The following is a 27919-nucleotide window of genomic DNA, read 5'->3' on the forward strand; positions in this document are numbered from 1 at the left end:
AGGTGGAGGTTGCAGTGAACTGAGATCCCCACATTGCACTCCAGCCTGGGTGACAGTGAGACTCTGTCTGAAAAAAAAAAAAAAAAAAAAAGAATTAATATGCAAAAACGTTTTAAGTCCCACAAATTCACAATAAAAAAAAATTCACAATCAAAAGACCAACAATCAACTGGAAAAATAGGCAAAAACCAGGAACAGACAATTCATAATTAGGAAATGTGAAAAGTCCAATAATCTGAAAAAGATCTCAACTTGAGTAATAAGCAGGAAAATGCAAATCCAAACAACAATAAAATACCAAACTTGGCCGGGTACAGTGGTTCACACCTGTAATCCCAGCAGTTTGGAAGGCCAAGGTGGGTGGATCACTTGAGGTCAGGCGTTGAAGACCAGCCTGGCCAACATGGTGAAACCCCGTCTCTACTAAAATTACAAAAATTGTCTGGGTATGGTGACAGGCACCTGTAATCCTAGTTACTTGTGAGGCTGAGAAAGGAGAATCAATTGAACCCGGGAAGCGGAGGTTGCAGTGAGCCAAGATTGCGCCATTGCACTCCAGCCTGGGTGACAAGAGTGAAATGACGTCTCAAAAAAAGAAAAAGACCAAACTCGATCCATCAAATTGAATGTATGTCAAAATTCTGTCACCATACATCAACAAAGAGAGTGGAAGTAGAAGTGTACACTCTTGGTGAATCTGTACATTTATTATTATTATTAATTAATGGATTATTTCTTACAGTAGTTTTAGGTTTACAAAAAAATTGAACAGAAAATACAGGGAGTTCCCATTATTCTCCATCTCCCCAACCAGTTTCTCCTCTAATTAATATCTTGCATTAATGTGGTACATTTGTTACAATTAATGAACCAATATTGATGCACTATTATTAACTAAAGTCTATAGTTTACATTAAGGTTCAGTCTTTGTGCATATAATTCTGTCACTTTTGCCAAATGCATAATGTCATGTATTCATCATTATTGTATCATACAGAATACTTCCACTACTCTAATAACCTGCCGTGTTCTGCCTATTCATTCCTCCTTCCCTCACTCCTCAGCCCTGGGCAACCACCGTCTAGATCTATAGTTTTGCCTTATCTAGAATATCTTACAGTTGGAATCATACAACATGTAGCCTTTTCAGACTGGCTTCTTTCCCTTAGCAATATATGTGATTAATGATTCCTGTATCTTTTCACGGCTTAATAGCTCATTTCTTCTTATCACTGAATAACGTTTCATCACATGGATGTACCACGGTTTATCCCTTCACCTATCAGAGAATATCCTGGTTGATTCCAGTTTTTGACAATTATGAATAAAACTGCTATAAACATCCATGTGCAGGTTTTTGGTGAAAAATTTTCCATTCATCTGGGTAAATATCTAGGAGCATAATGGCTAGATTATATAGTAAGACTATGTTTAACTTTGTAAGAAACTGCCAATCTGTCTTGCAAAGTGGCTGTACAATTTTGCATTCCTACCAGCAATTTTTACTTCATGTCCTTGCCAACATTTGATATTGTCAGTGTTTCGGATTTTAACCACTGTAATAGGTGTGTAGCCGCATCTTGTTTGAATTTGCCGTGCCCTAATGACATTTGATCTTTTCATGTGTCATGTGCTTATTTGCCATCTGCATATCTTCTTTGGTGAAGTGTCTGTTCAGCACTTTTGCCTGCTTTTATTTCTTTTTGAGTCAGTATCTATCTATGTTGTCCAGGCTGGTCTCCAACTACTATTCTCAAGCAATCCTCCCACCTCAGCCTCCTGAGAAGCTGGGATTACAGGTACCTGCCACAATGCCCAGCATGCTCACTTTTTAATAATGTTGTTTGTTTTCTTTAGAGTGTAAAGTTTTACAGCCCTTTGGAAGGGCAATTTAGCTATACCTATTACAATTTTCAAAAAAAAAATTTTAGCGACGGAGTCTTGCTGTGTTGCCTAGGTTAGTCTCAAACTCCTTGGGCTCAAGCAATCCTTCTGCCTCAACCTCCCAAATTGCTGAGATTACAGGTGTGAGCCACCTCACCCACCCTAAAATTTAAAATGCATTAAAATTCCCAAAGATCCAATAATCTTACTTCTCAGAACAGCCTGTGCATAAGTACAAGGGCTTTTAAGAGCAAACCAAGGCCATGTGTGGTGGTTCATGCCTGTAATTCCAGCACTTTGGGAGACCAAGGCAAGTGGACCACTTGAAGTCAGGAGTTCAAGACAAGCCTGGCCAACATGGTGAAACCCCATCTCTACTAAAAATACAAAAAAAAAAAAAAAAATAGCTGGGCATGGTGGCAGGCACCTGTAACTCCAGCTATACTCCCAGAGGCTGGCTGAGGCATAAGAACCACTTGAACCCAGGAGGCAGAGGTTGCAGTGAGCTGAGATCACACCACTGTACTCCAGCCTGGGCGACAGAGCAAGACTCCATCTCAAAAAAAAAAAAAAAAAAGAGAACAAACCAATCTTGTCATCAAATTCCTGTCCACCTAATACCAAAAAGGGTTTCATGATTAGAATATGAAGCCTGTGAGCTCTTGGTGGCAAGTGGGTCAAAACTCTAATCCAGAATCTCCTTTCTTCCCTTATGTGCATTGATTCCCCTACACTAGACTCACTACCCACACACTCCTCTTCAAGGTCTCCAAATCATTATGTAAATCAGAGGAATAGTCTCCACAGGCAGAGGAGGTGTAAGAACTAAGCAACAAGACATGAGTTTTCCCATCCAACAGTCACCTTGGAAAACAAAGCACTTATTCCATTGCTCAGCTCAAGTCTGGACTCCAAATGGGAGTGACTTCAAAAGCCAGGTCCTGAGCCATATGGGGAAACATTCTTGTTATACTATAGTCACACAGCATTTTGGGTCAAAAACAATATTACCCAAAGTGATCACTCTTCTAACAGCCAGTGTTGGCTTATAATAGCTTTGGATTATGAAAGGATTTCAACTCTTTATCATCAAGGACATTGAAAAGAATTGCTGCCACTTTTGAAGTTGTTTCCTTTTGTTTTGCTTTTTCCAAAAGAGGATGTTCAGACAACCAGAGGACTCATACCTCCTACAAAAAGTAAAATAAAAATTGGAAGACAATTGTCCTGCAGGAAATAGGATGTAGATGACTGTGACGCTATCACAGAGAGCCTCTTAGAAGCACACGTGCAGACAAGAGAAAATCAGAGGGAAGAAGAGGAAGAAAGATTTAATGTAGAAACCAGAAACAAAAATTTAAAAATAGCTCTACAAGGATAACCCGATTAGTCAGGCACCTCTTTCTCCTCAAATGACCTTGAGGTTGTAAATACGACGAGGAGGCCGGTGCTGAGCCCATAGCAAGTCTGTGGATGCCCCCTGGTGGCCCTAAATAGAATGGCTTCAATGGATGGAAATTTAACGTGCTCGCATCCCCAGCACGTTAAATTACCCAGAAAAGTAAGAGAAAAAGAACAGACACATCAGAAATGTCTCTGGCCAAACCTTTCAAGTACGAATCAAGGCAAGATATGGCGATGAACAAGCAGAGAAAAGTGGACTGCAAAGGAAGCAGTAATTAATCTGTCAGAGAAGGGAGGGCTCCTTCCTGCTTCCGGACCATGTTGGATGTGAGTCTAGATGCGAGACATCTATTATAGAGATAATAGAAGAGGTTAGCGGAACCAAGGATGGTTCACTTTTCTTCTTTAGAAATACCATTAATGCTGATCGTCTTCGCCGCCGCCTGCGTGCTCGCCTTCGCGCCCGGCCCGGCCTCGCCCCGGTCTTCGCCTCCGCCTCGGCCGCAGAGCTTGCCCCCTCCCCACCCGCAGACAATGTCCGAGTCCAAGAACGGCCCCGAGTATGCTTCGTTTTTCGCCGTCATGGCAGCCTCGGCCGCCATGGTCTTCAGCGCCCCGCGCGCTGCCTATGGCACGGTCAAGACCGGTGCCGGCATCGCGGCCATGTCTGTCATGCGGCCGGAGCTGATCATGAAGTCCATCATCCCGGTGGTCACGGCTGGCATCATCGCCATCTATGGCCTGGTGGTGACAGTCCTCATCGCCAGCTCCCCGAATGACGACATCAGCCTCTACAGGAGCTGCCTCCAGCTAGCGCCGGCCTGAGCGTGGGCCTGAGCGGCCTGGCAGCCGGCTTTGCCATAGACATCGTGGGGGACGCCGGTGTGCGAGCCACGGCCCAGCAGCCCCGACTATTCATGGGCATGATCCTGATCCTCATCTTCCCCGAGGTGCTCGGCCTGTACGGTCTCGTCGTTGCCCTCATCCTCTCCACAGAGTAGCCCCTCTCCGAGCCCACCAGCCACCGAATATGATGTAAAAACCACCCCTCCTCATTCCAGAACGAAGAGCCTGACACACACGCACGGGACCGCGGCCCCCAGTAGTTGATCTTGTACATGCGCAGCGCAGCGTCCTAGTGCCGGTTGTCTGTTGCCCTGGCCTTGCCCCCACCCCACTCCCCACGCCGCCCCGTGCCATGGACATCTGGGTCCACTCATCGCCCCTCCAGGCCCCCGGTGCCCCACCCCCTAGAGTGCTCTGTGTATTCGGATGACTTAGAGTTGTCATTTCTCTTCACTGGATGTTTATTTATAAAGATCTGGCCTGTTCCCGCGTCTGCGGAGAGGCCCTGGTCTCCCAGCTGTCTATAACCTTAGCTAGAGTGTGGCCTTGTGGGCTCCTGTTGCTGAGACCTCCTGGATGGAGCTGCCCTCGCCACCGGGCCCTTGGCCCTGCACGGAGCTCTGTCCAATAAAGTTCTCGGATTTGGGGGGAAAAAAAAGAAATAACCATTAATGCTATTATAATAACGAAATTATACCGTTTTTCTTGTCCAGGTGTGGTGGCCCACTCCTGTAATCCCAGCACTTTGGGAGGCCGAGGTGGGAGGATCGCATGAGGTCAGGAGTTCGAGACCAGCCTGGCCAACATGGTGAAACCTCGTCTCTACAAAAATTACAAAAATCAGCCAGTGTGGTGGCAGGCGCCTGTAATCCCAGCTACTCGGGAGGCTGAAGCACAAGAATTGCTTGAATCCAGGCGGTGGAGGTTGCAGTGAGCCAAGATCATGCCACTGCACCCCAACCTGGAAAGAAAGAGAGAGAGAGAGAGAAGGAAGGAAGGAAGGGAGGGAGGGAGGGAGGGAAAGAGAGAGAGAGAGAGAAAGAGAGGCTGGGCGGGATGGCTCACACCTGTAATCCCGGCACTTTGGGAGGCGGAGGCGGGCAGATCACCTGAGGTCAGGAGTTCGAGGCCAGCCTGACCAATATGGTGAAACCCTGTCTATACTAAAAATACAAAAAAATTAGCTGGGCATGGTGGCGCATGCCCGTAGTCCCAGCTACTCAGGAGGCTGAGACGGGAGAATTGCTTGAACCCGGGAGGCGGAGGTTGCAATCAGCCGAGATTACGCCACTGCACTCTAGCCTGGGGTGACAGAGCAAGACACTGTCTCAAAACAAAAAAAGAAAGAAAGAAAGAAAAGCAAGAAAGCAAGAGAGAGAGGGAGGGAGGGAGGGAAAGAAGGAAGGAAGGAAGGAAGGAAGAAAGGAAAGAGAGGGGCTGGGCACGATGGCTCACGCCTGTAATCCTAGCACTTTGGGAGACCAAGGCGGATAGATCACCTGAGGTCAGGAGTTCGAGACCAGCCTGGCCAACATGGTGAAACCCTGTCTCTACTAAAGATACAAAAAAACTAGCTGGGCATGGTGGTGCACACCTGTAGTCTCGGCTACTCAGGAGCCTGAGACAGGAGAATTGCTTGAACCCGGGAGGTGGAAGTTGCAGTGAGCTGAGATTGCACCACAGAACTCTAGCCTGGGGCGACAAAGCAAGACTCCATCTCAAAAAAAAAAAAAAACAGAAAGAAAAGAAAGAGAAAGAGAGAGAAAGAAAGAAAGGGAAAGAGGGAGGGAAGGAAGGAGAAAGAAAGAAGAAAGAAAGAGAGAGCGAGAGAGAAAGAAAGAAAGAAAAAGGAAAGAAAGAAAGAAAAAGGAAAGAAAGAAAGAAAAGAAAAGAAAGAAGAGAAAACAAAAAGAGAAAAGGGGCCAGGTGCAGTGGCTCACACCTGTAATCCCAGCACTTTGGGAGGCCAAGGTCGGGGGGATTACTTGAGCTCAGGAGTTTGAGACCTTCCTGGGCAACATGGCAAAACCCTCTCTCTACAAAAAATACAAAATTAGACAGGCATGGTGGCGAATGCCTGTAGTCCCAGCTACTTGGGAAGCTGATATGGGAGGATTGCTTGAGCCTGGGAGATGGAGGTTGCAGTTAGCTGAGACTTTGCCACTGCACTCCAGCCTGAGTGACAGAGCAAGACCCTGTCTCAAAATAAAAATAAAAATAAAAGGAAAGGAAGAGACTAGAGCTTTCCCCAAGCCAGTACTGAGGAAAGGCCATGTGAGGACACAGTGAGAAGACCCATCTGCAAGCCAGGGAGAGAGGCCTTACCAGAAACCAACCCTGCTGGCACCTTCATCTTGGACTTTAGTCTCCAGAACTGTGAGAAAGTAAATGCCTGTTGCTCGAGCTGCCCAGTCTATGGAATTCTGTCATAGCAGCCAGAGCTGACTAATGCACTCTCCCTCCCACTCAAGAGGTCACCATTAATCTGAACACCTTAGCTTTTTCTTTTTTTTTTCTTTTCCTTTTTTTTTTTTTTTTTTTTTTTTTGAGACTGAGTTTGGCTCTTGTTGCCCAGGCTGGAGTGCAATGGCGCGATCTCGGCTCACTGAAACCTCCACCTCCCAGGTTCAAGCGATTCTCCTGCCTCAGCCTCCTGAGTAGCTGGGATTACAGGTGTCTGCCACCATACACAGCTAATTTTTTAGTAGAGACAGGGTTTCACCATGTTGGCCAGGCTGGTCTTGAACTCCTGACCTCAAGTGATCCGCCCACCTCAGCCTCCCGAAGTGCTGGGATTACAGGCGTGAGCCACTGTGCCCAGCCAGCTTTTTCTTTTTCATATAAAAATCATTAAGTGCTTTCCTACAAACAAATTTTTGATGTTTTTGAGATTTACAACAATTGTATGTTACTGTGTAGATGGTCTTCAGGGATCTGCTTCTTTTTCAGTCAACATGTTTTAAGAGACACACATGTTACATGTAGCTATAGTTCATTGTCATATATAGAATATACATAGTATACATTCTTCTGCCAGGAGATATATGGGTGATTTCTAGAGTTAAACTTTCATGCATAGAGCTCTTTCAACATTTGTAGCTGGATGCAGTGGCTCACAACTGTAATCGCAGCAATTTAGGAGGCCAAGGCAGGATCACTTGAGCCCAGGAGTTCAAGACCAGCCTAGGCAACATGGTGAAACTTTGCCTCTACAAAAAATACAAAAATTAGCCTCGCATGGTGGTGTGCACCTGTGGTCCCAGCTACTCATGACTGAGGCATGAGGATCGTTTGAGCCTGGGAGATTGAGGCTGCTGTGAGCAGTGATTGAGCCACTGCACTCAAGCCTGGATGACAGAGTAAGACCTCATCTCAAAACAACAACAACAAAAAACACATTTGTGTGTATCTTTCATTGTGCAGAAGTTTCTCTAGGGTATAACCCTAAGAAGTTCGAGACCAGCCTGAGCAACACAGTGAGACCCTGTTTCTATAAAAACAAAACAAAAATACAGAAATAAAAAATATAAATCTAAAAAAGTTACATTGTAGTAAGAGAACATAACATGTACAATACCAAATCTAGAAAAAAAATCTTTGAGATTTGCTCTGTGACCTAGTTTGTGGCCAGTTGTCCTGTGGTCAATATTCCACATGTGTTTGGGGGGGATAAAAGTGTGTCTTATGTAATAATTGGGTGCAATGATCTTTTTTTTTTTTTTTTTTTTGTAGACAGTCTCACTCTGTCACCCAGGCTAGAATTCAGTAGCATGCTTGGCTCACTACAACCTCTACTACCTAGGTTCAAGCAATTATCCTGCCCAGCCTCCCGAGTAGCTGGGATTACAGGTGCCCACCACGGTGCCCAGCTAATTTTTGTATTTTTATTAGACATGCGGTTTCATCATCTTCGGCAGGCTGGTCTCGAACTCCTGACCTCAGGTGATCTGCCCACCTCAGCCTCCCAAAGCACTAAGATTACAGGCATAAGCCATTGCGCCAGGCCAATGCTCTTTTTAAAATATATCACTGTGTTCTTCAAATGTTTCTTTTTCTTTTTTTTTTTTTTTTTGAGACAGAGTTTCCCTCTTGTTCCCCAGGCTGGAGTACAGTGGCACGATCTTGACTCACTGCAACCTCCACCTCCAGGATTCAAGCGATTATCCTGCCTCAGCCTCCCAAGTAGCTGGGATTACAGGCGTGGGCCACCATGCCCGGCTGTTTTATATTTTTAGTAGAGACTGGGTTTTCCCATGTTGGCTAGGGTGGTCTCAAACTCCTGGCCTCAGGTGATCTGCCGGCCTCGGCCTCCCAAATGTGCTGGGATTCCAGGCATGAGCCTCTGTGCCAAACCATAAATGTCATTATTCTTTTGTATAAGTCAACATTTGTTTAAATGTGCTACATATTTATCAATGTCCCTACTCACTATTTTTTCCTGTATGTGTCTCCTTCCCAAGGATTATTTTCCCTTTTTCTGAAGTTCATCCTTTAGAATGCTTTTAGTATTTGTGTAAAAACTGTTTGGTTTTATGGGCCGGGCGCGGTGGCTAACGCCTGTAATCCCAGCACTTTGGGAGGCCGAGGTGGGTGGACCACGAGGTCAGGAGTTTGAGACCAGCCTGGCCAACGTGGTGAAACCCTGTCTCTACTAAAAATACAAAAATTAGCTGGGCATGGAGGTGCGCGCCTCTAATCCCAGCTACTTGGGAGGCTGAGGCAGGAGAATCGCTTGAACCTGGGAGGCGGAGGTTGCAGTGAGCCGAGATCACACCATTGTACTCCAGCCAGGCCAACAGGGCGAGACTCCATCTCAAAAAAAAAAAAAAAACTGTTATGGTTTTATGTCTGGAAATATCTTTAAACATCACCTTTTATTTTGAAAGTTCATTTTTATAAGGTATACAATACTAGGTTGACTGTTTGGGGTTTATTAAATTAATTCTTTCTGCTTTATCAGAAACCCATTTCTTGCTAATAGGTTGTTACTGTCCCTCAGCACAGTGAGACAATTTTTTTGTTTGTTTTTGAGATGGAGTCTTGCTCTGTCCCCCAGGCTGGAGTGCGGTGTCTAAATCTAGGTTCACTATGGCCGGGCATGGTGGCTCACGCCTGTAATCCCAGCACTTTGGGAGGCCAAGGCGGGTGGATCACTTGAGGTCAGGAGTTCGAGACTAGCCTTACCAACATGGTGAAACCCTGTCTTTACTAAAAATACAAAAATTAGCCAGGCGTGGTGGCAGGTGCCTGTAATCCCAGCTACTCGGGTGGCTGAGGCAGAAGAATCGCTTGAACCCGGGAGGCAGAGGTTGTAGTGAGCTGAGATCGCACCACTGCATTCCAGCCTGGGCAAGAGAGTGCGACTCCATCTCAAAAAAAAAAAAAAAAAAAAAAAAAAACAGTTGGAATGTGACAGAGTGAGACTCCATCTCAAAAAAAAAGAAAAAGAAAAGAAAAAAAGAAATCTAGGCTCACTGCAACCTCTGCCTTTCAGGCTCAAGTGATTCTCCTGCCTCAGCCTCCCGAGTAGCTGGTATTACAGATGTGTGCCACCATGCCCAGCTAATTTTTGTTTTGTTTTGTTTTGTTTTGAGACAGAGTCTCACTCTGTCACCAAGGCTGGAATGCAGTGGCCCGATCTTGGCTCACTGCAAGCTCCGCCTCCTGGGTTCACGCCATTCTCCTGCCTCAGCCTCCCAAGTAGCTGGGACTACAGGCACCCACCACCACGCCTGGCTGATTTTTTGTATTTTTAGTAGAAACGAGGTTTCACCGTGTTAGCCAGGATGGCCTCGATCTCCTGACCTCATGATCCACCCGCCTCGGCCTCCCAAAGTGCTGGGATTACAGGTGTGAGCCACCGTGCCTGGCCTAATTTTTGTATTTTTAGTAGAGACAGGGTTTCACAGTGTTCGCCAGGCTGGTCTGGAACTCCTGACCTAAAGTGATCCGATACCTCAGCCTGCCAAGGTGCTGGAATTACAGTGTGAGCCACCACGCCCAGCTGAGACTATTATTCCATTGTTTTCCAGCTCTCATTGTCATCATTAAGAAGTCAGGTGGTAAGCAGTGATTCACGCCTGTAATCCCAGCACACTGGAGGTCCAGGGAGGTGGATCACCTGAGATCAGGAGTTTGAGACCAGCCTGGCCAACATGGTGAAACCCTGTCTCTACTAAAAATACAAAAATTAGCTGGCATGATGGTGCACATCTGTAATGCCAGCTACTTGGGAGGCTGAGGCAGGAGAATGGCTTGAACCTGGGAGGCAGAGGTTACAGTGAGCAAAAATAAATAAATAAATAAAATAAAATAACAAAAATAAATTTAAAAAGCTTGATGGACACTACTGCCATCTTGGAGATGGCTGCGGTCACTCCACCTGCCAGGAAGTCCTTGGCAAAGGACATGGCAGCATCTGTCATGTTGAAAGGAAAGGGGAGGCAGGCTGCTTCAGGATGGGACTGGGCCGGGAACCGGCTTTGACTCCAGGGCTGCTGGGCCTTTTTGGGGTTTTTTTGGAAGCTTCATGACAACAGTATTCCTTCCCCCACGGTACAGTGCAGGACCCTCTCTTCGGAAGGTCTTAAGACCCACAGTCAGAAAGGTAGGGAGACATTCGAGTGGAAGGTGGGCAGGAGAAGGTCGGAGGCTTGCCCCTGAGGCCCAACACACCCAACATTATAACGAAAGACCAGAACAAGGGCTGTGGGAGTTATGAGCCAGGAACGTGGATGAAAACCAACAAATATCGTAACACCACAGCGAGGAACACAGACATTCAGACCACAGCATACTCTTACACTGAAGATGGGCTCAGTAGACTCCACCCTTTGGAAGCCTCAGATTTGGGCTTCTGTCTGCCTTCTTGTCTCCTCTCTCCAGTGCCATTAAAATGAAACTCAAGGTTACAAGAGTTCAAGAGACCTCCCAGCCCCACAACAAAGTCAGTTTTAGAATTAGCTCACATTGGCCGGGCGCAGTGGCTCACGCCTGTAATCCCAGTGCTTTGGGAGGCTGAGGCCGATGGATCACCTGAGGTCAGGAGCTTGAGACCAGCCTGACCAACATGGAGAAACCCCGTCTCTACTAAAACTACAAAATTAGCCAGGCACAGTGGCGCGTGCCTGTAATCCCAGCTACTCAGGAGGCTGAGGCAGAAGAATCACTTGAACCCGGGAGGCAGAGGTTGCGGTGAGCCAAGATCGTGGCATTGCACTCCAGCCTGGGCAACAAGAGCAAAACTCTGCCTCAAAAAAAAAAAAAAAAAAAAGAATTAGCTCACATCTCTGGATTAATTTTGATCTCCACCGGGTGTGGTGGCTCACACCTGTAATCCCAGCACTTTGGGAAGTCAAGGCAGGTGGATCACCTGAGGTCAGGAGTTCGAGACCAGCCTGACCAACATGGTGAAACCCCGTTTCTACTAAAAATACAAAATTAGCCGAGCATGATGGTGCATGCCTGTAGTCCCAGTTACTCCAGAGGCTGAGACAGGAGAATCGCTTGAACCCGGGAGGTGGAGGTTGCAGCAAGCTGAGATTGTACCACTACACTCCAGCCTGGGTAACAGAGCAAGACTCCGTCTCAAAAAAAAAAAATTTTTTTTTGATCTCCACATGTAGGGTCTAGCCCTACGGGGCTTAGCGGGTATTTTCCCCGTGTGCAGAGACGAGAGATCGTAAGAAAGACACAAGACAAAGAGATAAAGAGAAAACAGCTGGGCCTGGGGGACCACTACCACCAAGACGCGGAGACGTAGTGGCCTTGAATGGCTGGGTGCACTGATATTTATTGTATACAATACAAGGGGGCAGGGTAAGGAGGGTGAGTCGTCCAAGTGATTGATAAGGTCAAGTAAGTCACGTGGTTATAGGACAGCGAGCCCTTCCCTTATAGGTAGCTGAAGCAGAGAGGGAAGGCAGCATACGTCAGTGTTTTCTTCTATGCACTTAAGACTTTCACTATTTTTTCTACCGCTACCGTCTAAGAACTTTAAAGAGGAACCAGGAGTATGGGAGGAGCATGAAAGTGGACAAGGAGCGTGACCACTGAAGCACAGCACCACAGGGAGGGGTTTAAGCCTCTGGATGACTATGGGCAGGCCTGGATAATATCCAACCTCCCACAAGAAGCTGGTGGAGCAGAGTGTTTCCTGACTCCTCCAAGGAAAGGAGACTCCCTTTCACGGTCTGCTAAGTAATGGGTGCCTTCCCAGGCACTAGCATTACCGCTTGACCAAGGAGCCCTCAAGCGGCCCTTATGTGGGCGTAACAGAGGGCTCACCTCTTGCTTTCTTGGTTACTTCTTCCAATGTCCCTTCAGCACCTGACTCTATACCTGCTGGTTATTTTTTGGTTATATTAGTAATACAACAAAGAGTAATATTAAAAGCTAATGATTAATAATCTTTGTACTAATGATTGATAATGTCCATGATCATCTCTATATCTAATTTGTATCATAACCATTTTTATTTTAACTTTTTTTATTATACTGAAACAGTTTGTGCCTTCAGCCTCTTGCCTTGGCACTTGAGTAATTCTCCGCCCACATCCACATATTCTTTACTCTCTTTGCAGCTCCATGATGTCTTTTTACAAGTATTTTGATATATTTTATCTAGCATTTATAGTTGTTTTCAGTGAGATAGCTCTTTAAGGAATCCAGTACTCTTTACTGACATCTACTTTTTTTTTTTGAGATGGAGTTTTGCTCTTGTCGCCCAGGCTAGAGTGTGGTGGTGTGATCTTGGCTCGCTGCAACCTCCGCCTCCCAGGTTCAAGTGATTCTCCTGCTTCAGCCTCCCAAGTAACTGGGACTCACAGACAACAGGCACCTGCCACCACACCTGGCTAATTTTTGTATTTTTAGTAGAGACGGGATTTCACCGCATTGGCCAGGCTGATCTCAAACTCCTGACTTCAGGTGATCCACCCACCTCGGCCTCCCAAAGTGCTGGGATTACAGGCATGAGCCACCACACCTGGCCCTTATTTACTTTATTTATTTTTATTTTTTGAGACCAAGTCTCGCTCTGTTGCCCAGGCTGGAGTGAAGCGATACAATCTTGGCTCACTGCAGCCTTTGCCTCCTGGGTTCAAGCAATTCCTGTACCTCAGCCTCCCTAGCATCTGGGACTACAGGTGTGCACCACCATGCCTGACTCATTTTTTGTAGTTTTAGTAGAGATGAGGTTTCACCATGTTGGCCAGGCTGGTCTCGAACTCCTGACCTCAGGTGATCTGCCCACCTCAGCCTCCCAAAGTGCTGGGATTACAGGTGTGAGTCATCATGCCCGGCCTCTGCCACCCTCTACTTTCAATGTTCCATAACTTTCTTCATTTTCTATTCCTCTTCCCAGGGGCATAACTAGGAAAAAGAAGTCCCAATGTGAAATCTGTGTGGCCCCTATCTTTTCAAAACAAAAAGATCTGGCCAGGCACCATGACTCACGCCTATAATCCCAGCACTTTGGGGGGCCAGAGCAGGCGGATCACTTCAGGCCAGGAGTTCCAGACCAGCCTGGACAATATGGTGAAATCTCATCTTTATCAAAAATACAAAAAAAATTAGCCGGGGATGGTAGCACATGCCTATAGTCCCAGCTACTTGGGAGGCTAAGGTAGGAAGATCCCTTGAACCTGGGAGGCAGAGGTTGCAGTGAGCCATGATCGCGCCACTGCACTGCGGCCTGAGCGACAGAGTGAGACCCTGTCTCAAAAATAAATAAATAAACAAATAAATGTCTAAAATAGGCTCTTTAGGGGGGGTGATAATGAAAAAAAAAAAGGTTGAGAGACACTAAAAACACTGCCCTAAACTGGGAGTGAAAGTAGTTAATTGGAGAGATTCAGATAACACCCGTGGAGGGGTGGCAAAGTGGTACAGGAAGGAAAGGCGGCCCACAAGACTGTGCTATTACACCAGCTTCCACCCTGGAGAAGGAAATCCCTGGGGGAAACACATCTCAGAATTATCCTGTCTTGGGTGAAGGAGCTGAGCTATTTATTCACTAACTCTGGAGAGTCATTCATCTGAGGGCTGTTCCCAGGATAAGTCCCCAGCTATCCTGGCCTATTACACAAGGACAGCAGCAAGGCTTACCACAAGAGGAATCAGAACTGTCAGACACTTAATACTATTGTGCTGGGCACAGCGAAAAGTTCAAGCCATGTGGATGGTCAAGCGGCACCCTCTATTACACTACTATTTATTAAAACATAGAAAGTGCACCAGGCACAGTGGCTCATGCCTGTAATCCCAGCAGTTTGGGAGGCCGAGGTGGGGGGATCCCTTGAGCCCAGGAGTTTTAGACCAACCTGGGCAACATGGCAAAACCCTGTTACAACAAAAAATACGAAAAATTAGCCAGGTGAGGTGGCTCACACCTGTAGTCCCAGCTACTCCAGAGGCTGAGGTGGGAGGATGGCTTGAGCCTAGGAAGTTGAGGCTGCAGTGAGCCCTGATCCTGCCACTGCACACCAGCCTAGGCAACAGAGCAAGATCCTATCTCAAAAAAAAAAAAAAAAAGAAAGTGCTATTAGGAGAAACTTTCCGATCAAGAAATCACAAAAGCAGCGCTTTTTAAATTTATTTTCATTTTCATTTATTTATCTATTTTTTAAGACAGGGTCTCACTCTGTTACCCAAGCTGGAGTGCAGTGGCATGATCAGGGCTCACTGCAGCCTTGAACTCTTAGGCTCAAGCAATCCTCCCACTTCGGCAAAGATATCTTGAGTACTACCCCACAAGCACAGGCAACCACAGCAAAAATGAACAAATAGTAGCTGGGTGCCGTCGCTCTTGCCTGTAATCCCAGCACTTTGGGAGGCCGAGGCGAGGAGATCGGCTGACGTCAGGAGTTCAAGACCAGCCTGGCCAACATGGCAAAACCCTGTCTTTACTAAAAATACAAAAATTAGCTGGGCACGGTGGTGAGTGCCTGTAATCCCAGCTACTCGGGAGGCTGAGGCAGGAGAATCACTTGAACCAGGGAGGCGGAGGTTGCAGAGAGCCGAGATTGCACCACTGCACTCCAGCCTGGACAACCAAGCAAGACTCTGTTTCAAAAAAAAAAATTAGCTAGGCATCGTGGCACATGCCTTTAGTCCCAGCTACTCAGGAGGGTGAGGCACAAGAATCACTTGAGCCTAAGAGGCGGAGGCTGCAGTGAACCAAGATAGCACCACTGCACTCCAGCCTGGGTGACAGAGCGAGACTCTGTCTCCAAAAATAAAAAAATAAAAAAATAAAAAGGACAAATGGGATCATGTCAAGTTAACAACCTTCTGCACAGTAAAGGAAACAATCAACAAAGTGAAGAGACAACCCACAGAATGGGAAAAAATATTTGCAAACTACCCATCTGACAAGGGATTAATAACCGGAATATATAAGGAACTCAAACAACTCTATAGGAAAAAATATAATAATCTAGTTTAAAAATGGGCAAAAAGTCTAAATAGACATTTCTCAAAAGAAGACATACAAATGGCAAACAGGCATATGAAAAGGTGCTTAACATCATTGATCATCAGAGAAAGGCAAATCAAAACTACAATGGGATATCATCTTCCCCCAGTCAAAATGGCTTTTATCCAAAAGACTGGCAATAGCAAACGCTGGTGAGCATGCGGAGAAAAGAGAACCCTCGTACACTGTTGGTGGGAATGTAAATTAGTACAACCACTATGGAGAACAGTTAGGAGGTTCCTCAAAAAACTAAAACTAGAGCTACCATATGATCCAGCAATCCCACTCCTAGGTAGAGACCCAAAAGAAAGGAAATCAGTACATCAAAGAGATATCTGCATTTTCATGTTTGTTGCAGCACTGTTCACAATAGCCAAGATTTGGAAGCAACGTAAGTGTCCATCGACAGATGAATGGATAAAGAAAATGTGGTACATATATACAATGGAGTACTTACTATTCAGCCATAAAAAGAACAGGATCCTGTCATTTGCAACAAATGGATGGAACTGGAGGTCTTTATGTTAAGTGAAATGAGCCAGGAACAGAAAGACAAACTTCAAACGTTCTCATTTATTTGTGGGAGTTAAAAATTAAAACAGTTGAATCCATGGAAATAGAGAGTAGAAGGATGATTACCATAGGCTGGGAAGGGTAGTGGGGGCTGGGGCAAGTGGGGATGGTTAATGGGTACAAAAAATTAGTTAAAGGCTGGGCGCGGTGGCTCACGCCTGTAATCCCAGCACTTTGGGAGGTCAAGGTGGGTGGATCACCTGAGGTCAGGAGTTTGAGACCAGCCTGACCAACATAGTGAAACCCCATCCATATTAAAAATACAAAATTAACTGGGGGTGGTGGCACCTGCCTGTAATCCCAGCTACTTGGGAGGCTGAGGCAGGAGAATCGCTTGAACCCGGGAGGCAAAGGTTGCAGCAAGCTGAGATTGTGCCATTCCACTCCAGCCTGGGTAACAAGAGTGAAACTCCGTCTCAAAAAAAAAAAATTACTTAGAAAAAATGAATCAGAGTTGAGCACAGTGGCTAACTAACTTCTGTAACTCCAGCACTTTTGGAGGCTGGAGTGGAAGGGTCACTTGAGCCCAGGAGTTTAAGACCAGCCTGGGCAACGTAGGGAGACACTGTCTCTAAAAAAATTTAAAAATTAGCCAGGCACGGTGGTGCAGGCCTATAGTCCCAGCTACTGGGGAGGCTGAGGTGAAAGGATCATTTACACCTGGGAGATCAAGCCTCCAGTGAGCCAGGATCACACCACTGCACATCAGCCTGGGTGACAAAGCGAGAGCCTGTCTGAAAAAATAAAAATAAAATGAATCAGACCTAGTATTTGTTAGCACAACTAGGTGACTATAGTCAAAAATAATTTAATTGTACATTTTAAAATAACTAAAAGAGTATCATTGGATTGTTTGTAACAAAGGATAAATGTTTGAGGGGATGGACACCCCATTTACTCTGATGTGACTATTACTCATTGCATTACTATTACTCATTGTATCAAATAACCCATAAATTTATACACCTACTACTTATCCACAAAAATTAAAAATTTAAAAATTTAAAAATCCTCCTACTTCAGCCCCCTGAGTAGCTGGGACCGCAGATATGCACCACCATGCCTGGCTAATTTTTTAATTTTGTGTTAGAGATAGGGTCTCATGTTGCCCAGGCTGGTCTCTAACTCCTGGGCTCAAGTGATCCTCCTACCTCAGTCTCCCAAAGTGCTAGCATTACAGGGGTGAGCTACTGCCCCATCCAGTACTTTTTATTAAGGCCCCTGGGGACATATCCCAGTTTTTTCTTCTTTTTTCTTTTTTCCCTTGAGACAGAGTTTTGCTCTGTCACCCATGCTGCAGTGCAGTGTCACGATCTCAGCTCACTACAACATCTGCCTCCCAGGTTCACATGATTCTGCTGCCTCAGCCTCCTGAGTAGCCAGGATTACAGGCATGCACCACGCCCGGCTAATTTTTGTATTTTTAGTAGAGATGGGGTTTCGCCATGTTGGCCAGGCTGGTCTCGAACTCCTGACCTCAGGTGATCCTCCCACCTCAGCCTCCCAAAATGCTGAGATTACAGGCGTGAGCCACTGCGCCCGGCCCCAGTATCCCAGTCTTACAGCTGTTATTGGACTGAAGAAGTCAGTTGGTTCTTTAACGTCAGTCACAATTGAACCCAAGTCAAGTCTAGCCCATAGTTTCCAGAGATGTAATGTTATAGTTTGGGTTTCCATGGCAGGAAACACATTTCATGCCATAACCATACCAAAATTGAAGATTAAGAGAAACTAAAATCAGCCAGGCGCAGTGGCTCATGCCTGTAATCCCAGCACTTTGGGAGACAGAGGTGGGTGGATCACCTGAGGTCAGGAGTTCGAGACCAGCCCGGACAACATGGTGAAACCCCATCTCTACTAAAAATACAAAAATTAGCTGGGCGTGGGCCAGCCACGGTGGCTCACGCCTGTAATCCCAGCACTTTGGGAGGCCAAGGCGGGCGGATCATGAGGTCAGGAGATCGAGACCATCCTGGCTAACGTGGTGAAACCCCGTCTCTACTAAAAATACAAAAAATTAGCTGGGTGTGGTGGCGGGCGCCTGTAGTCCCAGCTACTCGGGAGGGTGAGGCAGGAGAATGGCGTGAACCCGGGAGGCGGAGCTTGCAGTGAGCCGAGATCGGGCCACTGCACTCCAGTCTGGGTGACAGAGCGAGACTCCGTCTCAAAAAAAAAAAAAAAAGAGAGAGAAATTAAAATAAAATAAAATACAAATAAATAACAAACATAAACTAAACATGTACCCAGTCAAAAAGTTAAATTGGCTTGTTCTCACTTGTAACCTCAACACTTTGGGAGGCCAAGGTGGGAGGATCCCTTGAGCCTAGGAGTTCAAGACCAGCCTGGGCAACATGGTGACATCCCAGCTCTCCAAAAAAAAGTAAAAAAATTAGCCGAGTGTGGTGGCTACTTAGGATGCTGAGGTAGGATAATTGCTTGAGCCTGGGAGGTCAAGGCTGCAGTGAGCCATAATTGCACCACTGCACTCCAGCCTAGACAACAGAGTGAGACCCTGTTGTAAAAAACAACAACAACAAAAAAGCTAAACTGTCAAAGCTTCCTGGGGGAAATTTGTGCATGAACTGGATTTGCTAAGGTTTATTAAACTGCAACTTCTATGGAATGTTCTTGGTAATGTCCATAAGCATTCCTCTGCTCAAGGACCTTAAAAGTCATCCAACTTTCTAATCATCTTTCTTGGAAATTACCATCTCTGATGAGATGTGCGTGAATGGCCCTCCCCGGAGAATTTCAGTAACCAAAGCTGGGGAAAAAGCAGTTACTCCTCCCTCCTTCATTTCCCCTCCTCAAAGATTACAGCTAACTTTTATGTAAATCTTTAGTACTTTTTGATTGGCCAGAAGTTTCCCCTGTTCTTTTCCATAGTGGTCGTTCCTTGGTTTCTCTTTAAACTTTTTCCTTTTTTTTTTTTTTGAGATAGTGTCTTGCTTTGCCACCCAGGCTGGAGTGCAGTGGCGTGATCTAGGCTTACTGCAATCTCTGCCTCCTGGGTTCAAGTGATTCTCAGGCCTCAGCCTCCCGAGTAGCTGGGATAACAGGTGCACACCACCATGCCCAGCTAATTTTTCTATTTTTAGTAGACACGGGGTTTCACCATGTTGGCCAGGCTGGTCTCGAACTCCTGACCTCAAGTGATCTGCCCACCTCAGCCACCCAAAGTGTTGAGATTACAGGCGTGAGCCACCGCTCCTGGCCTCCTCATTTTTTTTCTTATTGAGACAAGGTCTCACTCTGTCGCCCAAGCTGGAGTGCAGTGGCACAATCACAGTTCACTGTAGCCTTGACCTCTAGGTTCAAGCAATCATCCCGCCTCAGCCTCCTGAGTAGCTGGGACCACAGGCGTGTGCCACCATGCCTAGCTAATTTTTGTATTTTTTGTAGAGACAGAGTCTTCCTATGTTACCCAGGCTGGTCTTGAACCCCTAAGCTCAAGTGATCTTCCCACCAAGGCCTCCCAAAATGCTGAGATTACAGGCATGAACTACCAAGCCTGGCCCATGCCTCATTTTCAAAAGAGACTAAGGAAAATCCCAGATTTCCCAGAGGAAGTGACATTTGTCTTGTATGAAATTTTGGCAAGTGCATGGGGACCCAATCTGTGTGGGCGCTGCTCGAGAAAAGGCCAGGAAATACGGCAAAAACTATTTGCACTGAATATTTATTTTTTGAGATGGAGTTTCGCTCTGGCACTCAGGCTGGAGTACAGTGGTACAGTCTCGACTCACCGCACCCTCCTCCTCCCAGGTTCAAGCGATTATCTTGCCTCAGCCTCCTGAGTAGCTGGGATTACAGGCGCCTGCCACCATGCCCGGCTAATTTTTGTATTTTTAGTAGAAACGGGATTTCACCATGTTGGCCAGGCTGGTCTCAAACTCCCGACTTCAGGTGATCCACCTGCCTTGGCCTCCCAAGGCAAATCCCAAGGCAATCCCGAAGTGCTGAGATTACAGGCATGAGCCACAGCGCTGGCCTGCCCTTAGTGTCTTCTATTTCCTCCTCCAGATCCATTCTTCATTTTTCTCCACCCTGTTCTACATCCTGGGAGCTGACTCATATGGACTGCGGCAGCAGACTTCTTTGCCCTGAAATTTCCAGTTGGGCTCCACCAACGGGAGGCACCAATAAAAGAGAATGACATTGTTTAATTCCCATGGCTCTCTCCCTGCCAGGTCACCATGGATTGGCAGCATCCCTCCACTGAGGACTGAAACTCCTGTCAGGTAGCTCAATAACTGTCTATCTCTCTCTGCATTCAGGTAACATTTTTGTCCCTTCAGCCCTAAGTATGGTAACAGATATTGTACCATCTCTGATTGCTTTTCTTATACTCTGCCCACAGCTTTGTAAATAGCTCCTGTATTAAGCTCTTCTCAAAGTATCCATTTTGAGCAAGCCATCTGTTTCCTGCCAGAGCCCTGACTGATACATTGTGTTTGATTAATGGGTATTAGTTCAGACTAGCTGGTGCATGAAATGTGTGTGATGAAACAGTAAAACATCATGTAAGAACAGTAGGCTGAAACAGATTGTGGAGGGGCTTGTCTTCCAGGCCAGGAAGTCTATCAGATAATAAGAATCTCAGAAGTGATCTAAAGATCAGGAGTGACATACTTTAAGAAAACTAATTTAGTAGCTGTATGCAGAATAGTTCAGAAATTGGAGATGCGGAGATGAGTTAGGAGATGATTACCATTACTAGTAGAGGAAGGTAATATTTTGTAACCATCAAACTGGCAAAGACCCAAAAATTTCTTTCTTTTTTTTTTGAGATGGAGTTTTGCTCTTGTCGCCCAGGCTGGAGTGCAGCGCCACAATCTCAGCACACTGTAACCTCTGCCTCTTGGGCTCAAGATATTCTCCTGCCTCAGTCTCCCAAGTAGCTGAGATTCCAAGTGTGTGCCACCATGCCCGGCTAATTTTTGTATTTTTAGTAGTGACGAGGTTTCACCCTGTTGGCCAGGCTGGTCTCGAACTCCTGACCTCAGGTGATCCACCTGCCTTGGCCCCCCAAAGTGCTGGGATTACAGGGATGAGCCACCGCGCCTGGCACCACCCCCTTTCTTTTTTTTTTTTTTATACAGAGTCTTGCTCTGGAAATGCAATGGCACAGTAATGGCTCACTGCTACCCCTTCTTGCCAGGTTCAAAGGATTCTCATGCCTCAGCATCCCGAGTAGCTGGGATTACAAACACGCACCACCACCCAGCACTTGGAAGACCACGGGGGACAGATTGCTTGAGCTCAGGAGTTCGAGACCAGCCTGGGCAACATGATGAAGCCCTCTCTACAAAAAATACACAAATTAGCCGGGGGTGATGGGGTGCACCTGTAGTCCCAGCTACTTGGGAGGCTGAGGTTGGAGGATATCTTGAGCCCAGAAGGTCCTTCACCCAGACCCTGTCTCAAAGAAATAAAGGAAAAAAAAAAAAAAAAGGACCGGGCACAGTGGCTCACGCCTATAATCCCAGGACTTTGGGAGGCTGAGGCAGGTGGATCAGCCGAGGTCAGGAGTTCAAGACCAGTCTTGCCAACATGGTGAAATCCTCTATTAAAAATACAAAAAATTAGCCGAGCATGGTGGCGGGCTCCTGTAATCCCAGCTGCTCGGGAGGTTGAGGCAGGAGAGTCACTTGAACCAGGGACGCTGAGGTTGCACTGAGCTGAGATCACGCCACTGCACTCCAGCCTGGGCAACAAGAGCGAAACTCTGTCTCAAAAAAAAAAAAAAAAAAGAAACACGTAAAGAGTGATGGCTCTCCGAAGGAACTGAATGTCTAGGGACAAAGGAATTACCTATGGTTTTTTGTTTTTGAGACAGCGTCTCACTCTGCCACACAGGCTGGAGTGCAGTGGCGTGATGTCAGCTCACGACAACCTCTGTCTCCCAGGTTCAAGCAGTTCTCCTGAGTAGCTGGGACTACAGGTGTGAACTATCATGCCCGGCTAATTTTTGTGTTTTTAGTAGAGACAGGGTTTCACCTGGCACCGGGTCTCCAACTCTTGACCTCAAGTGATCTGCCCACCTCAGCCTCCCAAGTGCTGGGATTGCAGGCCCCCGGGCTCAGCTCTGGAATTTATTAAACATGTATCTATACCCTGACACCGCTGGTTACTGTCTGTAATCCGAGTGTTTTGGGAGGCTGAGGCAGAAGAATTGCTTGAGGTCCAAGAGTTCGAAACCAGCCTGGGCAACATAAGGAGAGCCCATCTCTTTAAAAACAAAAAACAAAACACACACACACACACACAACAAACAAACCCATGTATTTATTGCAGACCTACTTTATTATGCACCGTGATGTTTCAAGTATCACAAACTATTACAAAACAATATAATCACCCTCCTTCCCCCTTACTGCTTCAAACTATTGTGGTAAAAATAAATAAATAAAGCCCTGGCGTGGTGGCTCACGCCTGTAATGCCAGCACTTTGGGAAGCTGAAGCGGGTGGATCACCTGAGGTCAGGAGTTCGAGAGCAGCCCGGACAACATGGCGAAACCCCGTCTCTACTGAAAATACAAGTTCGCGTGGTGGCGCGCGCCTGTAATCCCAGCGCGCCACCACGCTGGGGGATGGAGTAAGACTCAGTCTCAAAGGCATGACGAAAATAGCAAAAATGCTTTAGTGTTATACCTGTTACGAATTTAATGGAAATTACAAGTAGGAGCCCATTACAATCTCTAGCCTTAAAATGCTGAAAACACACAGTGTGACAATAAGTAAACTTCGAGACCCAATAAGGGGGAAAGTCCAACGTGGAAAGTATTTGGTAGGAGTGAAGAACAGAGTGACAACTGCTTAGTCCCACTGGATATTTCGCTCCTCTTCAGGAAGAATACTCCAGTTTGGGGAGGCCATATCCCGGGCCAGCCAGTTAAAATCGTCAACATCGTTCCAGTTATTTTTGCTCCTATCTAAACCAGAGCTCTCGAAGTCCTTGTCGATCTCCGGGTAGCTCCAGGTGTAAGGGGCGAACTGGATCCCACTGCAGTCCTCCACGATGGCCCTGCTGGTCACCTGCAGGAAGATGCGGGTGTCTTTCGTACTGTGTATGCGGAGCTGTTGGCAGGCCACTGCCAGCACGCAGTCACTGCAGTCTTCCAGGAAAACAGAGGTAGACACCGGACCGCAGAGCAGCTTGCAGCTGTGGGCCTTGGTTAGCCGCAGGGTGTTGGGATTTCCATACAGTCTGACCGTGCAGTTGCTCAGTTCGGTCAAAAGAACGTCGCGCTGGTGCAACTCGCTGGCTCTCTTCTCCAAGACTTGGGACTCCAGGTTGGAGAAACCGCAGACCCAGCTGGAGCCGAGGTCTCCTTCCGCCTTCTTGGGCAGCGGGGAGTCCTGTATGCTTTCAACTGCCGGGGGGATGCCAGGAGCCGCGTCTACTTTGGTAGACGAAGCAGCATCCTTTCCCCGGGTCTTGAAAGCGAAACGCTTCTTGGGCTGCAGCTCCCGGCGCCGCTCGGCCAAGGCCGCCTGCAGCCGCGCCAGCGCCTCTTGTCCCTGCCGCAGGTCGTAAGCGGCTAGGAAAAAAACTGAGTCGTTGATTAGTTTCTGCAGCCCCTGGAGCCGAGAGGCCGCCTCCTCCAGTCGCTCGACCGACTCCGCGCGCTCCAGAAGCTCTTCCACGGCCGCTCGCTCCCGAGCAAAGGTGGCGGCGAAAAAGTGTCTGTTCTCCTTCTCTACCTCCTGGTTCTGCCGCTTTTGTTTCCGCCTTTCAACTTCCAGCTGCCGTTCTTGTTCGCGTCTCTGAAGCCGCTCAGGCACCAGGCTCAGGTCCCGCTGGGACTCCATGTCTCCGGTCCTGACAGCAGCAGCGGAGCAACTGACGGACTCCATATTGGCTTCAAGCTTCCTCTCTCTTGTCTTCCTTCCTCCGGGCGCGCTGTCCGTGAGGCCTCCCACCAACGCGTCCGGTGATTGGCCTAACATGATGATGTCAGACCCCCGGCCTTATTTTCTTCGCCTATTGGTTCCTCTGCGTCGGAGGGGGCGGGGAGATGGGGCGGGGCCGACTGACTATGGGGGTGGGAAGACAAAGGTTCTTGTGGATGGGTGGGGTGGGAGGCAGGCGGGGGAATCTTTTTTTTCCTCTTAAAGGGGCAGGACTTATATCCGGGATTGTGGGGTGAGTTGCAGCAGCGGCAGCTGCACATGTGGGTTTGTTTATAAGAACAAGGTTAGAAACTCGCAGGCCTCCCCCTCCCCCCAGCTCCTCCCTACTACCCCCTTACAGGCCGGAGATCCGCTACTAGGGGTGTGGGTGGGAGGGATGAGTGCGTGTGGTGGGTTGGGGGGACAGGTAGTGGTGAGAAAGATGGAGGGGGGGGGAATATTGCACCGCCCGGCCCGCGCCGGAGGAAGCAGCAGCTGGAACAGCTGGTTAGGGAGCCGCTTGCATGCCTCCGGTTTTTTCTTTTCCCTTCCACCACCCCTTCCCCCAACCCATTTCTGCCGCCCCGTAGCCCTCATCCTTACCGCCCCCCTCCCCCCTATCCACTGCAGTTCGGCGCGGCCTAGGGGCTCCTGGATCCCCGCAGGCAGTTACTAGGGCAGGAGAAGGCAAGGGGCACTGCGATGGGAGAGACTGGGTTCCTCACTGCAACCTGGTTCGAGGGGCCCTGGGGGAGTCTATAAAAGGATTACTATTTTTTTGGCCAATTGCTGCAGTCGGAGGGGTGGGGGCGGGGGAAGGTGAGATCCACACCCCCTTCCTCTTTCTTCCCTGCCGTCCCCGAGCTCGGTCCCGGCCACTCCCTCCGCAGCTGGGCGTCGCCGGCCGCGCTGGGGTGAGACCCTAGCCCCGGGCTCCGTGGCTCTCTGGGGCGGTCGGTCTTAGGAAAGCGGTGGGAGAAGCGGTACATTATTTCTAGGGGTGGTGGGAGGGATTTGTCACCGGAAGTGAATGGCCTAGCCTAAAGTCGGGACCAACCCGAGGTGTGGGTGGGCAGCCAAGACGGCGCAGTCACTGGCAAAAACCCGAGGCAGCGGGCAGGGCGAGAACCCGAGACGCAGCCGCTGCCCGGGCGCGGCAGCCTCGCATGCTTCGCTCAGATCTGCGGAGCTCCCGAACCTGTTTAACCCTGCCCGCCCTTCCAACCCTAGGTTTCCTCCTTATATCCCCAGTTCCCAGCCTCCATCGTTTAAATTGGGGTATTTAACGACCCAAGAAACTTGAAATTTCACCGATCTACCTGCATTTTGATGCAGAGAAAGATGGGAGGAAACGCGAACCATTGAATTAAATCTGAGTTAAAACTGATCTCCCGTTTTCACGCCCCACTCTCTTCCTTTCCTTCCCACTTAAAACAAACAAAACACACGTAAATTGCTGGGCCAAACAGAGTATTTCTCCGCTGAGAGCACAGTTCATACCGTGTGGCAGATTCCCCGCGCAGGCGGGGCGCGGGGGCAGGGGAGAGGCTTGTGTGTCCGCGTGCCTGCGTGCACCCGATGGAAAAGGGGGTGCCGAAAAACAATGGTGCTAACTCTTGTGCATAGTCATCGTTTTCACTAGTCTTGTTTTATGGGCAGATTAGGTGAGGCTTCTGTTTTTGCTTTTTTGTTTTATTTTGTTTTTTTTTTTTTTTGAGACGGAGTTATGCTGTTGTTGCCCAGGCTGGAGTGCAATGGCGCGATCTCGGCTCACCGCTATCCGCCTCCCGGGTTCAAGTGATTCTCCTGCCTCAGCCTCCCGAGTAGCTGGGACTACAGGCATGCGCCACCATGTCCGGCTAATTTTGTATTTTTAGTAGAGACGGGGTTTCTCCATGTTGGTCAGGCTCGTCTCGAACTCCCGACCTCAGGTGATGCGCCCCCCTCGGCCTCCCATAGTGCCGGGATTACAGGCGTGAGCCACTGTGCCTGGCCCTTTTTTTTTTTTTTTTTTCCAGAAAAGCAGGTTTATTTCACAAAACTGTGGGTCTGAAAGCTGGTGGACAAGAAAGCTAGTTATATTGTCCAAGTCGTGGAGGAATTGCAATAGCTGCTTTATTTTATGAAATGTTGATTTAAGCAAAGAAGCTTTAGAGAAGATTTATTTTTCTAGAAAAAAACAACCTGACCTTTTAAGTTTTTCAGGTTGAACCTGTCTCACTCAAATTAAGAACGTTTGTAGCTTTAAAGAAGGTTTATTGGACTTGGAGGTTGCAGCTGGAGTGAGATAACATTTCGGTATTAGGCATAGTGAATCTATGGGTGTTGTAAGTGTTGGCTGTATCCCAAGTGGAATTGAATGTTATTAAACCCTTTCAAGAACTTCATTTCTGTCTATCAACAGGTTTTTGCTACAATCCAGTAGACTTGGGAAGTTTCTAAATACTTGAAGTTGGTTAGTTCGAACTTTTAAGAAAAGGAAACAGTTAAAAACAGAGCTTGACAGGTCACCCAGGTGACCCAGTGTGTTAGGGGCAGTTTCAAAGACTGATGTGAGGAGTAGTGGAAAGGGGTCAGTGAGTGATATGGTCATTGTGAAGCACTGGCTGGACAGTTCTTTACAGCCCCCCTGCACAGCTGCAGGCTGTGAGGTATGTGGTCAAGAAATGGAGGTAAAGCTGTTTCTGAGTTCAGACACAGTAGGAAGGCTGCGAAATGGCTGGCATTGCCCGGCTGTGTTTGCATCCTCTCTCTGCCATTTAAGGGCAGTGGATTCAGCATGCATCTTTGAAATATATCCCAGCTTGTCAGAGGTAAGTGCCTGTTTTGATGGAAGGAGAGTGGGGAATGCATTACGGGGGAAATGTAGCAAAAGGCAAGCAGCTCTGAGTTCTGCATCCTACTTTCAATGATATCTCAAAGGGCTTGTGAATCAAGGTACTGCTCTCTTGTAGACATCTTGAAAAATGAAAGAATTCTAACGTGTTATGGACTTTACCGTTTATTTAACAACAGTTTAGATACTTTATGGTTCTATTTGTTAGATCCCCCTTTTAACTTTTTGAAAATTTCCAACATATATAACATGGAGAGGGTATTAGAAGAGTGTTCCAAGGACTCACATACCCATCACCCAGCTTCAACAACTGCCAACTGATGTTAAGTAAATAAGCCAGGAACAGAAAGAAAAATATCACATGTTCTCACTCGTATGTGGGAACTGAAAAAGTTGATCATATGGAGTTGGAGTGTAGAATGATAGTTACCAGAGGCTGGGAAGTGGAGGGAGATGAAGTGAGATTGGTTAAAGGGCACAAAGGCACAAGTTAGATAGAGGGAATAAGTTCTAGTGTCAGATAGCACAGTAGCCTAATTCGAGTTAACAATAATGTATTGTATATTTCAAAATAGCTAGAAGAAAGGATTTGAAATGTTCCCAACACAAAGAAGTGATAAATGTTTGAAGTAATAGATATCCCAATTATTCTAATTTGACCATTACATATTGTATGCATGTATCAAAATATCACATGTACCTCATAAATATGTACAATTATTATATATCAATAAAAATAATAATAACTTTTTAAAAAACAGTTACCAACCGAGAATCTTGTTTCCTGTAAAGCCCTAGTCACTTCCCCACCTCTCACCCTGATTATTTTTTGGCCCATCCCTTATATTATATTATTTCATATTTTATTGTCTATAAATATTTCACTATATACCTCTAAAAGATTGGGAGTTCCTTTTTTTTTTTTTTTGAGACAGAGTCTCGCTCTGTTGCCCAGGCCAGAGTGCAGTGGCATGATCTCAGCTCTGTGCAACCTCTGCCTCCC

General features: G+C 47.1%; 2 protein-coding genes and 1 pseudogene across 5 annotated transcripts in view; 2 read left to right on the top strand and 1 right to left on the bottom strand.

Annotated features, from left to right (window-relative positions):
• Positions 1–3576: 3576 nt before the first annotated feature.
• LOC100615320 (V-type proton ATPase 16 kDa proteolipid subunit c-like) lies at positions 3577–4783 on the top strand (annotated as a pseudogene). The gene has a single exon (XR_127831.6). The product of XR_127831.6 is annotated as a V-type proton ATPase 16 kDa proteolipid subunit c-like (transcript).
• Positions 4784–22470: 17687 nt separating this feature from the next.
• On the bottom strand, positions 22471–24556 carry TBCC (tubulin folding cofactor C). The gene has a single exon (XM_518477.8). The coding sequence runs from the start codon at positions 24135–24137 to the stop codon at positions 23004–23006; it is 1134 nt and encodes a 377-aa protein (XP_518477.3). The 5' UTR covers positions 24138–24556; the 3' UTR covers positions 22471–23003.
• BICRAL (BICRA like chromatin remodeling complex associated protein) overlaps positions 24319–27919 on the top strand; it is a 121629-nt gene continuing 118028 nt past the window's right edge. For 2 of the 3 annotated variants that reach the window (XM_016955520.4, XM_054685827.2), the window contains exon 1: positions 26755–26893. The gene's annotated coding sequence lies outside the window, so the exon portion shown is untranslated. Of the gene's footprint in view, positions 24334–26754; positions 26894–27919 lie in introns of those variants that run through there. The other variant, XM_063812427.1, reaches the window with a different exon arrangement.

Source organism: Pan troglodytes, chromosome 5, assembly GCF_028858775.2.
Source record: "Pan troglodytes isolate AG18354 chromosome 5, NHGRI_mPanTro3-v2.0_pri, whole genome shotgun sequence".
NCBI classification, from domain to species: Eukaryota; Metazoa; Chordata; class Mammalia; order Primates; family Hominidae; genus Pan; species Pan troglodytes.